This window comes from Pygocentrus nattereri, chromosome 24 (genome assembly GCF_015220715.1).
Source record: "Pygocentrus nattereri isolate fPygNat1 chromosome 24, fPygNat1.pri, whole genome shotgun sequence".
Lineage (NCBI taxonomy): Eukaryota > Metazoa > Chordata > Actinopteri > Characiformes > Serrasalmidae > Pygocentrus > Pygocentrus nattereri.
This window is the reverse complement of record NC_051234.1, coordinates 5324151-5342415: the sequence shown is the minus strand read 5'-3', so window position 1 is coordinate 5342415 and position 18265 is coordinate 5324151. Positions and strand designations below refer to the sequence as shown.

General features: G+C 39.0%; 1 protein-coding gene across 7 annotated transcripts in view; it reads right to left on the bottom strand.

The window, feature by feature from the left end:
• Positions 1-18265, bottom strand: part of arhgap33 (Rho GTPase activating protein 33) — an 89512-nt gene that overhangs the window by 40859 nt on the left and 30388 nt on the right. For 4 of the 7 annotated variants that reach the window (XM_037533924.1, XM_037533920.1, XM_017715670.2 and 1 more), the window contains 2 exons: positions 6855-6946; positions 1656-1740 (listed from right to left, as the gene is read on the bottom strand). In XM_037533924.1, the coding sequence (XP_037389821.1) occupies positions 1656-1740; positions 6855-6865 (96 nt within the window). In that variant the 5' untranslated portion in view covers positions 6866-6946. Of the gene's footprint in view, positions 1-1655; positions 1741-6854; positions 6947-10504; positions 10543-18265 lie in introns of all 7 variants that reach the window. The other 3 variants (XM_037533921.1, XM_017715671.2, XM_037533922.1) reach the window with 1 other exon arrangement.

The window sequence follows — 18265 nt, the reverse complement described above, 5'->3', positions numbered from 1 at the left end:
TTAAAAGATAACATGAACAGCCAAACAAAACAAAAAAAAAAAAATCGGATTTGGTGAGAAAATCAGATTTGGGCCCCTTTTATCTGCTGTGTGAATGTAGCCTTTTAGAACTAGTTTAATACTTCTTGCTATTTTGCTGTACATAATTTATACATGCTAATTCACATCTGTTGATATAGTGCCGTCCGCCTCCTGCTCACATTGTGCTCGTTTTCTGCCTACTCCCACGCATGACACTGTAAATTGGCCCCTTGCCTAATGATACTGTGGTTGGAACACAGACCTCTAAACGATAGCTTTCCCAACATGTCCGTGTTCTGACAAACCAAACTACTCCCTGAGAATGTGCAGTTCAAACTGTAAGCGATTAGTCAGAATGAGCTTCGGTTACCCTTACAAACCTCACTAAAGCTCATTACTAACATTAGTCAATTTTCTAAGTCATATCCGTTTCTGGTAATGAGATGTACTCATTACTCATGTACCCTTACACATAATAGCTAGCTAACTACATACAACCGGTTAATTAACTCTGAATACAACTAATATTGTAAACATGGTGAATAAACGCCCTCTGCTCATCCTGGAAACACCTTAAAATGATGCGGCAACCTGAAGAGCTATAATGTCAACGTATGTATCTATAATAATATCATTTATTTTGATCTATTCCTTATTAAGGATCATCTTCTATTTACAATTTTCTCTAAAATGCATCCTCAGTGTAAGCAGATGAGATGTACTTGTTTGTTTTTCATGTAGGAAAGCAAATTAACACACACGTCCTTTCCTAATAAGCTTTGATTACTAATTTTTCTTTTAGAATATTAGTCGACACGATCAGCTTGGACACTTTGGTCAGCCTGGAGTGCATGAAGACTCAATTTCAGCCAAGCATGTCTTCCACTCTTCATTTCATTGTTTATTCTCTCACCTGTTAGTTGCGGTTGTCAGACACATTGCCGCTCATATAACTGTATATGATTAATGAAACTGCATTCTTTTTACACTTTGATCGTGACTGCATTTAATACATCTCTGACCACCTCCGTGTGGCTTTAGTTATCCAATCCAATCCTATGACAAATGCGTCTGGAAGGTGTTTATACCTTGCTTTTCATTAAGTCAAGTATCGCGCTATGAACAGCATCTCAGTCTGGGGGCCAGTTTAGTAAAGTTATGTGGATTCTAATGGCTGTATACACAGGAATATACAAACGAAAGCTAGGGACTGGAACTACTGGCCAGACTTCAGAGCTACATATAGAAGCATCTCATTAATACAGCATGGAACTTCATCATATCAAAGGCTGTCAGAATGATTAAGATTAAGATTAAGATTAAGTGACCTTTATAAATCCCACAACAGGGACATTTCACCTCAGCATTTTACCCACCTGTGCAGCGAAAAACCACATACACACTAGTGAACACTGAGCACACTTGCCAGGAGTGGTGGGCAGCCCTATCAACGGTGCCCGGGAATCAGTTGGGGGTTAGGTGCCTTGCTCAAGAGCACTTCAGTCACGCGCTGTTGACTTGGGGGATTAAACCGGCGACCTTACGGTCACTTCTGGTCACAACACTGGTTCCCTAACCTGCCCATCCATGTAGAAAATTTGACAAAAAAAATAAAAAGATGTGTTAAAACTTACCTCAATGGAACCAAAGTCCACATTCTCATAGTGAAAGTGGGCACAGTCTACAAGCTTTGGGAAGTGGCCTTTGACAACAGACAGCCTGCAATCAAAACCAGAGAATGAATGGTCAGCTGGTGTAAAGACTACATGATATACTGCATTCTACACAGGTCAACACAGTCTCTGGACATTCATGTGTGTGTGTGTGTGTGTGTGTGTGTGTGTGTGTGTATAATAATAATAATATGATACACACACACACACACACACACACACACACACACACACACACACACACACACACACAGCGGCCACTTTATCAGGTACACCTGTTCAGTTGCTTGTTAACATGCATAGCTAATCAGCCAATCACACGGCCACAACTCAATGCATTTAGGCATGTAGAGGTGGTCAAGACAACTTGCTGAAGTGCAGACTGAGCATCAGAACGGGGAAGAAAGGGGATTTAAGTGACTTTGAACGTGGCGTGGTTGTTGGTGCCAGATGGGCTGGTCCGAGTATTCCAGAAACTGCTGATCTACTGGGATTTTCACGAATAATATGAAATTATCATCTACTTTTTACTGTTCACGGTTTTAAACATGTTATGTTAGCACGTGTCCTTTACTGAGCAATAGGCTATTTACATTCACCATAACAAACAACTAAACATCTATGGATAATTCTATGCATTGCATTGCAGACTTTTGACCAACTTTGAATTTGATTTGATTTTTTTTTTTATAAACACTGAAAGGTTTAAGGTTTAAGGCTTAATTCAAGAAAAATGCTTCAAAATAATGGGTCTCGTTCACCAACATCATCATTTTTTTTCTCATTCTTGAGAAAGGTCCCATGTCAGATTCATGGCGTGTTCTTAAACCGCATAACTGCTTGCAAACTTGTGCTCAAGTGTGCGTGGATTCTGTTTTTCATCCAAGAACAAATCCCAAATAATAAACCATTGGTGAATGTCAGAATCTTCATAAAAATTATGTAAGTGGGCTTCTTAAAAACTGCTCACCATATGGCCATGAGGGACGGGAATGCAATTTCACTTCCTGCCCTAAAACGCAAGGGTGTGGCCAAACTAACTCTCCACCTATGGACTAAAACTCTTTAGATGTGTCTCGAAGCTAAGGATGCAGTCAACGTCCGACAGAACTTCCTAGCGCCAAAATATGAAGTCTCCTCTTCGGTGTTCACTTACACTCATTTGAGACAGTCTGAACAGGCTGTACTGACAAATCACAATTTACAGACATGAGCCATGCAACACTTTCACATCTTATATTTAAAAATATTAAAATGTAGACTTCATTGCATTTCAAACTCTGGTGCTGCTGCATCTCACCACTCGCTTTCCAAATTGTTTTGAGCTGTGCATGAAGAATTATGGGAGACTGAGGCCCAATCCTTTTTTTTTTTTTTTTTTTTGTACACCAACCCCTTGTTTTTGAGTGTCACCTTACCCCTTAGTTGCAGTGGGTAGTGGTTGAAATCTTCCCTATGAAATGCGACCTCCAAATAAAGAAGAACACCACTTCATTAATAGCTACTAGCGCTGCTCTGGAGGCGACCCGGCCCGTCTGCAGTGACAGTAGAGGAGTGTAAAGTTCAGCTCCTCACTGCTGGGCTTTAGTGACATTTAGGACATCATATGCATTCAAAGATGGGGGATGTGACCGTTTATTATCATTAATTGTTAATTTATTATCAAATTCTGCAGCAGGTTACATTCTAACATCTCTGAAAAACCTCTGTTTAAAGGGCCATGTAGCCCTAACACTTCGCCCTACCCCTCTACTTCAAATAGAATCGGGACATCCTACCCCTAGGCGTGAACACATTAAACCCCCCTGTTTAGGGCTAAGTGGCAGGGCAAGGGGTGGAATGGTATTGGGCCTAAAGGTCTTGAAGGATACAACAGCCATGTCGTTTGATTTCTCACAAAAGAAGGACGCATTTCTCAGTCGCATTCAAAGGGTCCTACAACATAGAACAGGTTTCAGTGACGTACCGACCAAGACCTGCAGCCTTCCTAGGCTTTGAAATGTGACTTGTGTGTTTCAGCAGTGATGCGAAAAGGTGGGACAGCACTTTTTGAATATTTCTTCACTTTAAAATAAAGAAAAAAAGAGCTTTAAAAACACTAAAACAAAATGTAAATATTGTTTTTACAAGGGGGTTAGGGTTTTAGGATGCCATCTCCCAATAGTAGGTTACCTATAAATAACGATTTTGTATACATTCAGCTCATTACTCTCAGTTAATGCCTTGAGTTTATCATAATATAATCCTTATAAACATATAAAGTTTAAAGACTTTTTACTGTGCGATCACAGTTTAAACTAATTCAGGTAGGACAGCCCATAAACAGCTCTTGAGCAGAGCATGGTTTCCAAAGAATGAGGGCATGCTATCCTCAGTATCGGTCACGAAAATGGATTTGAATACTGAATGTTTACTGATATTCTTTGAGATTTGCATGCCGGCACTAGGCATGTACTCTGTGCAGGCTTTTCAGTACAGAGAAGTGTGCAAGATGAGAAGTGTTGTGACACCATGAGAGGAAAATTTGCATCTCACAATCAGTTTTGCAAAAGGAAGTGAAACTGAAATGCTTCCTATTTTAGAATGCAGTGCAACTCATCAGGATCCTGCATGCGCATAGCTTTATTTTAAACCTTTGCATTGGCTTAATATTTGGGTCACATTGGTGAAAACTGGGTTTTAGTTTTGGCTGCGTAAAATGCTACGGTTACCAATTGTAAAGACGGCACAAATAAGATTTCCAAGTTTGATTTCATGTACATTCGAATAACTCATCACTGAGCCCTGGCTCATTGGCATGTATAAACATTTTAAGACATTAAACTGTGAGGGCAGTCTAACATTGGTCACGTATTGTGAGTAAGTCATTGCATTACAAACAAATGTTGATTTGTGGCCGGTCAAATTCATTCAGTGCTTTCCAGTATTAAATGGGAAGTTGGTAATGTTCCTCACAATATTGCCCATTCCTGCTAGTGGTGGGTCCGTCACAATTATTAGATTATCAGCTGATCCCTATTACTCTGTACATTTACTTTTATTGAGACTACGATGTGACACCTTTAGAGGGAAGGGTCTGAATGAAAAGATGCAGATCTACACCCCAGTTTCATTCCAGTGGAACACATGCACAGTAGGACAGCATCATTTTTGCCATGTAAACGAAGTCCTTATAGGAAAGTTATGAGCATTCCCATTTGAATTTTAACTAGTGACTAGTTATAACATGGACATAACATCTCCGACATAAACAGCGACTTTTGTGCTTGTTTGTATGTGTCGCCATGCATATTTAGACTTACAATTTGATCAATTTACACACGTAGGTGAAGGCAGTGTTAGGAGTCTTACCCATGGACTCTTACTGGTATAGTGTAGGGTGCTTGTCCAGGGGGACTGAACCCCAGTCTACAGCGTAGACGACAGGGGTGTTACCCATTACGCTATTGTTGCCAATGTATGAATCTGCTAATCGGTTAAACCACAAGCCAAAACACATTGAGCCACGTTAGGGGGGAAAAAAACAAACAAAAAAACCCACTAATTTCAGCCAGAAGAGCTGGAAAATTATATAATAAATCTCATGTTAAATTAACTTGTGAGTAGTTATAGTTTACATTTTTGTTTTGGGAATTGAAAAAAGAAAACCAGAACTGTCCGGGCAGTTGGAACAAAATCCTGGGAAGGATTTTTTACTTTCTGGACCTGAATTTTTACACTTCTGGTTTTGACAAACTGTTAAGCCGATTTCACACCAGATGCAATGTGGCGGGTTTGGTAAGCCGGCAAAGTGTGCAAAGCTACTTGCTTCACACCTGACGAGACAGTGGTTTCTGCTTGTGTTACATTTTCGCTTAATGCAAATGTCCTTATTGTCTGTTTAATGATTAAATAATCTTTTCACACATGACGCAACAGTGGTTTCTGCTTGTGTTACATTTTCATTTAATGCAAATGTCTTTATGGCCTGTTGAATGATTAAATAAACTTCACATCTGACTCAACAGTGGTTTCTGTTTGTGTTACATTTTTACGTAATGCAAAAGTCTTCATTGTCTGTTTAATAATTAAATAAACTTTGTGTAGATGACAAATCAACAGTAAGAACCTGATTTGCTGCTGTAACAGTTGCTTGCTCTCTCACCATGTGATGCACAGATATATGAATAGAGGGAGACGCAGGGTCACAATATTAACCTACTCACCTTGTCAAAGAGTCCAAAAGAGCAAGAATATTGCATTTTTAATGTTTCTGCCTAGAAGCTGTCAGCATTGCGCTAAATGGCTAATTATAAAACAGATTAGCACAGCTCAAAAACTGCATCCTGAACTACAAGCCTGTAAAAACGCATCACCTTCAAGATTGTTCACACCCAGTATTGTGTGTAAGGCATCAAAGACTACTATCCCAACTGATTATTCAATAGTTATAAACCCCTTTGTTTTTGTGTACCTATATAAAAAGAACCGTGTTTGTTCCTGTAGCCTTTACTGAAAAGCTGTTGAGGTGATCCCAATGTTTTTCCGCCTACAGGCCTGTAAAAAACACATCCGACATCAGGATTGCTCACACCCAGTATTGTGTTTTCAGTGTGTAAGGCATCAAAAACTATCCCAACAGACATAATTAATAGTTATAAACCTTTGTTTTTGTGTACCTATATAAAAATAACTTTTTTTCTGTAGCCTTTACAGAAAAGCTATTCATAAAATACGATGTTCAGCATTTTATTGCACAAAAATGTGTTTACAGTTCTGATGTAAGCAGCTGTTAATAGTTATTTTTTTTATTTTGCCCAATAATGAGCGGTGCTTTGCATTTTGCTATTTGCTTAAAAGAAGAAGTTAGTTAATTTTCTGTTTACACATGCAGAAAAAAGTGTTTTAATAACACCAAGCGCTTCTCGTATTGTCATTTGTGATTTCTGACAGATTTATCAAACATTGCATTGTATGTCCATATCGTCTAGCCCAGAGAGTAGCAGGCTCTGGACAGCTGGAACCTTTTGAGATATCAGTATGGTAAAAGTTTAACATCATATTGTACAGCCCTCTGGTCAACCCCTGGGTTACCACAGAAGACTCAATGAAGTTTCAGTCTGTATGAGCCGGATAACACTAGTCACAAAGCAAAAGAACTGGGGGCAGGCAGTTTCTCACCTCTTGCTCATCTTCCCCTTCAAGTTGGCAGTGGTGCCAACTGAGCGGGTGGCGGGCTCCCCGGAACTGTCCAGATTATCTGTGCTCCGAGCCTGAGGAGAAGAAGAGGATGCAGAAACGGTGAGGATCATCAGACAGAAGGAGTTTAGCCTTTCAGCATGGCTAGCTTTGCATAGCATGTCGGTTCAGAGAAACAATCTGACACAATCAACCACATTTAAACTTCCTCTTCAATACTACCTGCTAAGGGAAATGCAGCCGACTGCGCTTCAGTGCCATGCAACTTCTGCCAAACTTTCAGAGGGAACGGACTACAACTCTCACTTCATCAGCAGCAATCTAACTGGAATTGCTCTCCTGGGAGGCATAGGCTATTTTATTACCTCTCTTTCAAGTGGGCCACTCTAGCATGCATTTGGATGTTCTCTATTGGATCACGTTGAGACAGGGCCAAGCAGCTAGCAGGACACCGAACTAAGAAAGACAGACAATCAGCTGGGATTCTGATCAGACCTGAGCTTTATTAACAATCAGGGCACTTCAGAATACTGCCCGAGTGTGCAGTGCTGGATTCAAGCCAAGTAGATCCATTTAAAGGGGAATTCCACCAAAGTTTCAAATGTTCTGCATAGCTCAATTTGAGATGTAAACAAAGCCATTCCAAGTGGTTTGATTTAAAATGGTTTCCTGCAGAGAAATTGACAGATTTCTTTTGATGGTGGTGATAGGAACCAGGGGTCACAATGGCTACAACGTCATTTATTTACTATGAGTTTTTATATATGTGATAAAATATGCAAATAACAAAAATAGTTCTCTTTAGAGACCATTTTGCTTTACAACACCCTGTAAATACCCCTGTAATTATTAAATTTATGGCCTGATAAACAAACAAATAAGTACAACAAGCCAAAGAACCCACCAAATCTTACCACAATGGATTTGTACGCTTCTGAGTGTAATAAATATAATAAATTTTGTTTTTTAATTAGTTGCATTTTAGCCGTTCACATTTAGTCACAAATTCAATTTTTCTGTTTAATGTTTATGATGTTTTGTTGGTGATAACATCTGTATTGCTTTGTGACTGGTCACTCTTCTGACCTTGAAGCCTTTTCACTTTATTTTAGACCCAAAGAATGACAAAAAGAGAAGAATAGAGCCCGACTTCCTATCTTCAGTTCCTATATTGACATGCTGTATGGTAGTATGTATGCCGTATTTACTTGCTTTCTGGTAGGACACTTACTTTAGTCATTACTTTACCCAAGTATTAATACTTTTACTGAATGATTTAGGCAACTCTACCAACCTCTGGTTAGTCATCTTATATTTTAGTTTTTCCCCCAGCATGTTAAACTCAGCAAATACAGAAATTATGCACCAACATTTGTGTAAAACAACAGTTAAGCTCCCTATAGAGGATGCATTAAGATATTTTCACTATTTTGTGAAATAACTTTTCATGAGGTGGTATTTGGAGGGATTAAACGCTTCAGACATCTGGTTCCCATCACCTCCCCTATGTATAATTTTGATGCCTCTACAATGTAGCACTTCACATCAAACCTTTCTGAATAACCTTTGTCTTAACAACTTAATTGTGCTGATTTTTTGAACAGATGAGGTGAATCCACTGTAATCTTTATTCAGTGCCATCTTAATGAAATATTTAATTTACACACCTCTCCCTTGACTAAGATGTAGTCAAATGAGCCAAGACATGTTTGCTTCTTTAGTTTTCGCACTGGAGAAATGAGAATAATGTAGCTAGCAAGTGATGGAAGCTTTTACTTCAATTAGCACCGTGCGAACGGCATCACATACTTACCTCAAACCACACTGACAGTTACGTGATCTCAAATAGACTCATTTAAGTGGTTTCTGTTATATATAAGAGTGCTGCATACTTGTATTCAGTCTTACAGATAATTGCATGTGATACTGTCACACGCCTATTTGAGATTCGAGGCAACTACGTTGTGCAATGGGGAGACTCCTATGACTATATATTCCCTTAGTCTTTAAATAAAACATCAAAACTCAATACCACATTAGCCACTTTCTGCACGCCTTCTGTTGTCCAGGACAATAGAAAAAAACTCATTTGATTTCTTTTATATTAATATAATCTCATTTTTATTTATAATTAAAATATTTTCTATTTGCAATGTAATGATAAATACTACAATTCAAGGCTGAAATGAGGGCCCTGCAACATTTTATCAGTACTGTCAAAAGGAGTTAACGAGGAATTCTTCCATAAGATTTTTCCACATTTCTGCGTAAATAAGCTACGATATAAACGAAGCAATTTAAAGAGGTTTGATGTGAAAAGCTTAGTTCTAGAGAAACTTTACCACAGTTGTTCTCACTGGGGGTGATAGGAACCAGACATGCGACACGCTTAATCCCTCTAAAAGCTTCTACACAGAAAGCTATTACATGAAATAGCTACAAATACCTTCCCTGATGCCTGAAACATAGTCCTGTGACTGTATTATGATACTATTTGTTTATAAAAAAAACTGTCAAAAAATTACTGTTGGTTTTACATAGTAAATAAAATGGCTATTTTTGTGTTGTAGACAACAGGACACCTGGTTCCTATCACCACCACTTTAAGGAAATCTGTAGCCTGCATGTTTCCACCACTTTAAACGATGCTTACATCTTAAAAAGACTGAATTATGTGGACTTTTTAAACTCTTTTTTGAGGGGAGGGAACCCAGGGAACCCACCCATTTTTTTTTTCTGTCTGAAAAAAAAAAAATCAGTGGATTTCTCAACTGAGGAGACCTATGATCCCAGATGGTTGCTAGGGTGTTGCAAGGTGACTCCTACAGCATCCCAGGTGTTAGCTAGAGCGTTGTTAATAAGGGCCATGGGAACAAAGGACCCTAGGAACATGGGGTTGACCCTGCGCAATGCTAACCGTTAGTGTTCTTAGCTGAATTAGCCAAATCAAAAGAACTTCGACCATTTCTTTGCTGAAAATTTTCCAAACACATTTGAGGTGAAGAAAATAACATTTTTCGCTAAACTATTGTTTAAGTTGGCAGATCAAAGTTTGTCACAGCACGCTTCACAGGCCAAGCATATATTTTACTTGATTCAGACACCACTGCTCAGTCCGAGATCAGCACAGGCAGCATAGCTGCAGCTTTAGAGAGACAGGGTTAGAACATAGCTTGCTGGGCCTTGCACAGCCCACACAGCGGAGCGCTCATCTATTTTTGCCAAAGGAAATGCATCAGCGTTGACTATGACTTCAGCAACACTTGCTCTGTTTATGCTGGTTAGAACTGACTTTGTCATGTCAGCCGCTGGTCTGCAGCTACAGGTTTCACCCACATGACAGACAGTTTCAGAGTAAACGCTTCCCAACTTGTTTTTGGATGTACTGAGCAAGTTCTTCTTGGTTTCCCTCAGGGTACCAGCAGCTCCTTGCTGCAATCCTTCTGTGTCACAGCCCATTCACATGACATTTACAACAGAAAGCCACGCCTTTGTGGATGCGTTTAGGTTAGCTTTAATCAACACAGTGAATTTAAGAAAGGCCGGTTCATGAAAAGCTGATTTGGTGAAGCTCTGCCAAAACAAAAAAGACAAAAAAAAAAGAAGGCGGAAGTAATACCTGTCCTACTTACCGGCAAGGCCAACTGCATCACGTTGGGAAAGGAGAAACCTTTTGGAGATGGTCAACAGTGAGCATATGTCTTACATTAGGGGGATTTTGACACTTAGCACAGCAAGCGAGACACCACTCCTTCTGTTTTGTGTACACAAATCATAAAAAAGCTGCACGTCAACATTTTTCCATGCTATTTCTAGTTTTTCCTGCTTTGGTAAATTGCGAATCTGCATATTCTAGCAATCTGAATATATACAAAAGAAGACGGATCACAGCTGTCGATGCACATAGCCCAACAAAACCAGCTTACTGGCTTTCCAGCACAAGCTAAAGCCCTTTGACTTGGGAATTTCTGGGCAGTTCAACTGCCTTCAAGATTTGCATGCCGTTCCTCTCACTATGAAGGAAGTAGAGCAAGGCTGTGGGAAAACATCCACATCTCCCTTTCTTCCAGCTCTCTTCTCTTAAAGGGGAATTGCACCGTTCAATCATAAAATGGTTCACTATAAAGAAATGTACTGACTCAGATTTCTTTACAGTGGTGGTGATAGGAGGTTTACAATGTCTACAACAGAAATACTTAACATTTTACTTACTATCCATTTTTTACCATGAGCTTTCATATGTAAATGTTCGGGGACAATTTGGCCTTACAAATCTGCACGGACAGACGTCCATCTAATGTGTCTCAGAACACGACGTCTTCCTCTCGACCTTCTTTAATAAGCACACATGAAGGACGTTTTCCTGAGTCTGACATCATTTTAAAGTAATTAAACACACAAGCACTGCTCACTGCTGCTCATCTCACTCTTTAGTATGTAAACTGAGATTTTCCATCGCATTGTTGAGTAGAGTGAGCATAAACACCTCAGTCTTAATCTGTAATCAATGTATTCAGTTGGATTGGGAAAAACCTTTGCATGTAAACAGCCAATGGCTCAACCATCAAGCAACGTATGAATGGGGTAGCCTTTAGACGCATTAAACTCTTCAGACGTTTGGTTCCTATCGCCACCACTGTAAACATCTGACATCTGAGTAACCCTCTCTAAAATTCACATCAAACCACTCTGAACGTCTTTGTTCATCATAACCATCTACTTATGCAGTGGTTTAACAAACAACTGCGAAATTCCCCTTTAAGCACAATGTTCCAGAACACAGTCAGTCAACATCTCCATCACTGCTCTCGTCCTCTACCTTTTCCTCTTGGTGATTAACTTCCTAAAATCTAATGCATTCTTTCTTCTTAAAAAAAGACACTTTTCAACCTAATCTCTATCTGCCATGCTTGTATTGTCTGGTCAGTTAACCCCTGACATTAACTGTGACACCATCTGCCCATTGGCTTCTATAATGAGTGTGCTCTGAGTCAACAAGTATTCTGTTCTTTTGTAGGTATAAGGAAAGCCATCAAACCTATTCTTGGTGGTGATTGACTGCATCCTAGCAGACAGACACTAGGTCGAAAAATGTGAGACTATTCCTTTAAACCTCTTTCCTAATGCTAATCATATTCTTCCCCATTTAGACTGTGGCGCTGCCAACAGCCGAGGTAACAGCATTCGCAAGACAGACAAGAAAGCAAATCAGTTTCAGTGTGGGGCTATTCCAGAATCTATAAAATAGTCCAGAAATACTTCACTTACACTACCAATTGTGGTCTGATGGGCTGGAAAAACACTATTGATGTCACATGGTGAATCAGGGGTTACTTCAGCTCAACCAGACACTCACACACACTCTTTGCAATGGTTATTCAGGGTTATTTCAATGCCAGAAAGGTGAGACATATTCCACATCAGGGAAAAATTACAACCAATACATACAGACATAAATACAACACATAGATTTCTGTGCAACTCCACTGTGCAAAAAGACCACCCTTTTGTTTACATAACATAATCAAAACTGCCATTAAGTACAAGTTATTCATTTTTCAACACCAGACCAATACAGACAATGTAAAACTAAGTGTAACATTAAATCTATCAGAATTTAATTTGCCCACGCTTTACTTTTATGCACACTACTGTCACTGTCTTTCCAATCATGGAAAAAAAGTCCTTTCTTTTGAAATAAAAGAATTTGATGTAGTATGCAAGCATTATTTAAGCTGTTGAAATTGTAACGCCACAAAAAGCAGCACCTTTACAAATATTCTGCCTATTAGGCTTCACCCATTCATGCTCAAGTCATCACTGTGTCCCAATTCAAGGGCTGCATCCTTCGAAGGTCGTGGTCCCTTCCCCCTGTAGACCCACAAAGGCTGAACTGAAATGAGACGGTCTGCTCTAGGACGGATTTCCAGTTTGCGTCACAGCACCGCTGTTCCCATGAAAAAGTACTTAAATACAGAGCCAGAAAGTTTGATTTGAGTTATTTTTCCCCATTTATTAGAGCTGGACATGCATCCTTGATCCCTAAAACGAAAGGTTAATGCAAGTTTTGCTTCAGACCACGTTTGCTTTTCTTAACATTTGTATCGTTAGTTATTCGACTCGTTTAAACCCAAAATATACATTTAAAAGTGTCTCTTCAGCTGCCGTTGACTCCTCTGCTGACGCAGCCATGTTCCCAAATCTTCTATGGCATGCAGAGAGACTTGGGATACGTTCGCTGGTGAAGATTCCAACAGTTGGATCCTTCGTTGCCATGGAAAAGAAAGAAAGAATTCTCCTCCGCATATGAAGGAGCCTAGTTGTGCCGCTGTGATGCGCTTTGGGGGACTTGGGGTGTACAAATTTTTCTTTCTTTCTTTTTTTTTTTTTTTTCTTTACAAATTTTTCTACATCACTGTGTTTTCAGTGCATTTCATGAAGGGGGGGTGAATAACTTCTACTTAATAGCCATTATGAGAGTAAAGTATATAAATTTAGGGTCTCCAAATTTGCACAGTTTGCAAATAAAATGAATAAAATCATACATCAAAAGTAAATTACTATAAAACCCGTATTAATTACTACTTACCTAACTCTGCATAGCCTTTCTGTTTTAAATAAGTTGCACACAAAACAGCAGGCACTCTAAAATGTCCATCTGCTAGGCAACAAGTGCTTTGACACCATTACTATATGCAGGGCAAAGTCGGATTGGGAATGAGTTTCCTGTTCAGCTCTTTTGTCCCCAGTGCTTTATTGATGTCAAGAGCCATGGGAAACATTTTGCCAAATGCTGCTCCCTCGATTAACTGCCCAGCAAAGAGCTTGGAATAGCCCACATCTGCGTCTTCGAACAGGGGCAGAATCCTGGCCTCCACCATTCAAATAGTGCAACCACAGCCCAACAGGCTATAACAGACTGATAAAGCCAGCCGGTACCCAGCAACCTTCACCAAAACACACAGGTCTGAGTGGCGATATTATGAAAACAAGCTCCTCGCTGCCAATGGAAGAGCAAATTTACTGCAAACAATGTCTCTTGCCTGAATGATCCGAGCACCTGCACACCGCCATGGAGACAACAGCCAGCTGGGACTACCTGAGTTAAAGGAACAGATCACTCAAAAATGATGCCAGTGAATAAAAGCCAGCAGCTAGTGTTATGTAAATTATAGCCTGCAAATTGGTGGCTACCAGCTTCCATTCGGGCCTAGCCACATTAGCATGTTTGGTCTAGCTATTTCTTTTAAATCTTACCAAGCAAAACACGCTTGAAGGGGCACCTCCGGCCAAAATGAGGCATCTAACCATCATAATATTTGTTGTAAACATGCTTACTTGCATCCCAACACTGTGCCAAAGTGTGAGATATTCTAGTTCCAATTTCTAGCAAATCCCCTTTTTGACCTTGTATCTTGAAGGTTGGAGAGTCTTAAAAAACTAAAACTGCCCCCCCGCCCCCCCTTTTTTTGTACAGGGAAACATAGAAATAAGTCAGATAGCTAACATTTTTGTTAGGAGTCCAAATATCTTACTTACTGAAGACGTACAGCACTGTGTGAAAGTTTTAGGCATCTAAGCTAATATTTAATTTAGAATAAAGTCATATTCATAATTCAAATCAACATAAAAACTATGAAAAAAAAAACAAGAATTTCTTGGGTCCATATTTTACCTTGACACTTTCACAGCCGCCACAGAGACTTGTTAATATCATCAATTATATCATGAGCACAATTTACTGAAGCACTGATTCAAACCAGGAGCTGCTTTTTAACTACATATAATACTGGGCTTCCTCGAGGAGAGGCTTGGAAATGGGTAAACAAACACACAAACATCCAATATTAACACAATTCTCAGTGAATAAGCACAAACTACACAAATAAATAGATTTTGAAAATGTGTCTTGGGTGCTTAAGACTTTCACACAGTACTGTATATATGTCGTAAACGTCTTTAAACCAACATTACAACAGCGAAAATTAATTACTGAAATGACAGAAATTAGATGGAAAACAAGCTAAAGCTAGTTAGCATATTAAAAGGCTATCGTTACCTCCGTTTAGCTTCTTTTCTTTGAATGAAAGCATAAATAAGAAAACGTGTCCCCAGTGTCAATTTCTTATGCTGAAAAAAAGAAAGAATCACTGTTTTCTTTACGGTTCAGTTAGACTGAAAAGGCAACACGAATGCTAGCTTGTTTGGGCATTAGCCTGTAGCTTAATGGCTAAGCTAGTTGTATTCGCGGGATGTTGGGTATCTCAGCAAGAAAACACTGAGAACTGAAAACGATATATGATTATAAATGATACAAGATAAATGATATAAAACTGTAAAAAAAAATATGGTGATATAAAATGATATAAAACCATGAATTCTGTCAAACCAGTTAAACATAGGCTGTGCAAGACAACGCTAAACAAGACAAAGAGCATATTACACTCTAGTTCAAACTACAAACGATGCTTCAGTAAAACCCCAAAGTCTGTGTGACACACGATCATGAATAAAGATAAAGAAATGTCCATCCCATGGATAAAAACCTTAACAGCAGTCTTCCTGAAGCCTGAATTTTGAAGCAAACGTGTGATGATATTAGCTTAGTGTTTGCAGTGCTAGCAGCCTAAGTCACTTGCTGGCTATATTAGACTTAAAGCTCCAGTGCAAAACTTAAGCAAACTTTAGACACTAAACATGTTTTGGCTGCTTAAATACACTTTGGTGAAGGGAAAATGTGTGTAAATTACATTTTTAGCAAACTGGCATGCTACTTTTTCCACAGTGCTGCTGTGACTAGCTATCGTGATTAGCTTGTGAGCAAGAATCAAGCTGAGCGGAGATCAGACACAGCAGAGACGTCGCTGGTCCGTCCTGCAGCTTGTCTGGTAACCTCACACCCGTTCTCCACATCTAGCTCGAGTTTCTCCACCAGACATTATGAGACAATGAGTTAGCCAAACGTGCCTTCAGCTGACAGCTGCTTCAGAGATGGATCAATGAAGCTCAACAGCAGATATACAAGACTCAGGCTACCTGCACTTTAGACTTTGGATTTGTTCTATATTACTAATGTCACAATATATGCACACATTTTCTTCATATGGATACATATCACCAAGGCTTTAAGCATTAAGAGACCATGATCAAGAAACCAAATGCTAGAAATGCTACACTACAAACCTAGATCTAGTCTAGGCCATAATATCGCCTACAGTAGCGCTCAAAAGTTTAGAATTGCTGTTCAAAAGATTAACAATGTAAAATTAATTTAGTCCCACGAGAAAAATAAAAGCTAAGAAACTAAGGATTTTTACACATGTACAGAAAAAAAATGAACAAAACCATACAAAATTTAAAATGACAGAAAAAGCTGCACAACATAGAGAATTAATGTAACAGAATTCAAATCCAGAATATCATACTTAAAAGCAGATCAAGACAGACAACAAAAAAAATATTTAATAATATAAATATATAATAGCGATATAATAGTTATTTTATTCACTGCTTGTTCTCTGAATTCATAAAATATTGAGTAAAACTTCCAAAAATACCTTTTGGAAAACAGTCACATTTAAAACCACACTGTGCAAGTCATCAACATACATAAAATAATAAATATGACTAATAAGGCAAACCTTGGAAAACTAGTGTTATTTTATATCACTGTGGCTACATTAATAACGTCACATTAGTCAACAACACTACAGCCTAGTAGCTATTTATGCTAGTTGCTGTTTACAGGATCTCAAAAATTGGTCCAAAGCTGTCATTTTTTCAGATACATGCAGTTGTTCTGGAATGATGTACTCAGAAAATTGTGTCGTGATGTAATTTATCACAATAATGATAAGTCACATAGCACTGTGATATTGCAGATGGGCAATCATAAGATATCAGTACTGATCAACCGATCACAATATTCAATGACGCTGAGCAATGGCCAAACCCTAGAAGCCAACTCAAAATAATAACCCCCGGGATATCTGTATATCAGCAAGGTACTGGCTGAAATATTACAGTAATGTTGGCCAATGCTAGCAGTCAATTCACTATAGAAGACCAGTTAAGCACACAACATGGTAGTACCTTGCGCATCCCCATTTTCCAGAACATGTTTGCTCCATGTGAAGACCATCTACTGGCTCTGCTGGCATAGGTCAGATGGAGAGTACCCACGGCCTGTCCAGTGCTGTCCACCTGTTGATGTCGCTTGTCTCCGCCATTGTTCCTCCAGTACAGTTCACGACAACTAGCGCCATTAGCTCCAAAGACAACACCAGCTTTCTATAACCACCTGTAGCTCACATTCCTGGAGTCTATGCCTCCACCCCGCTGGTTCCCTTGCACAGAAACCTGCTCTCTTTTTAAATAAACTTTGTCTCTTTTCTTTATCTCTCTGCTCCCTTTCTCTTTGGTGCATGACGAGGCACCTGTTGAATATTTCATGTCATGAAGGATGATCTGGACTCTGGGTCAATGCCACCATTCGGCTCCTCAGCTGTTCCGGACAGAATGAAGTGGAGTCACTCATGACACCAATGCCTTTGACCCTCAGCTCTCCTGCTGTACAACTGAACAATACTATATATTTATAATAGGGGTGGGCGATATGACAAAATATTAGCATTACTGCGATATTTTATAGGACAACACACTTTTCTGTGTATATTATGGAAATAATCAACTTTTCAACACAGAATGACAGCATGCATGGTAAAAAAGACAGATTTGAACCAATTATAAATAGCCTAAGAACAAAAACACCAACCAGTTAAAAAGTACCTTCATAAACTGCAGTAAGTAGTAACTAACTGGAGGTCAGTCGATTTTGTCATTACCTCATTCTCAATTTATTTTGACTTTATATTTTCATTAGTAAGATTTTTCCTTCTGTGCATCACACACACGGGTTAAAAAAAAAAGTTTGGATCTCAAACGGAAAAAAAAAAAAAGAAAAACTTATCAATATTATATGGAAGAAAATATGGGAAGGCCAGTCTTTGACCATGAGTTCTCTTTGAATACTTTCAACACACCCACACTCATTAGATTCATCCCTAGGAGATCCAAAGCACAGCCCATGTTTCAAGATTTGCTTCTGCAGGGTGCACACAATTACACATTTCCACCAGAGAGGTCTCCAAATCCCTAAAACTTACATGGTGTAGCCCTAAACGAATTTGTTAGACCCTTTGTAAACAGTGTTGTATTTGTCGATTCCAACTTTAAATACTGTAATTTATCCAAAAAGCTAGGTCCATTTTCATGAGCAAGAAATTAACACCTTTTTTTAAACAGTGTACAAAGCCATACCATTTGTTTAGCTTTATAATACAAATGCCAGAAGCTATTTTGCCTGCATAGTTTGGATGTTCACACTCTAGTCA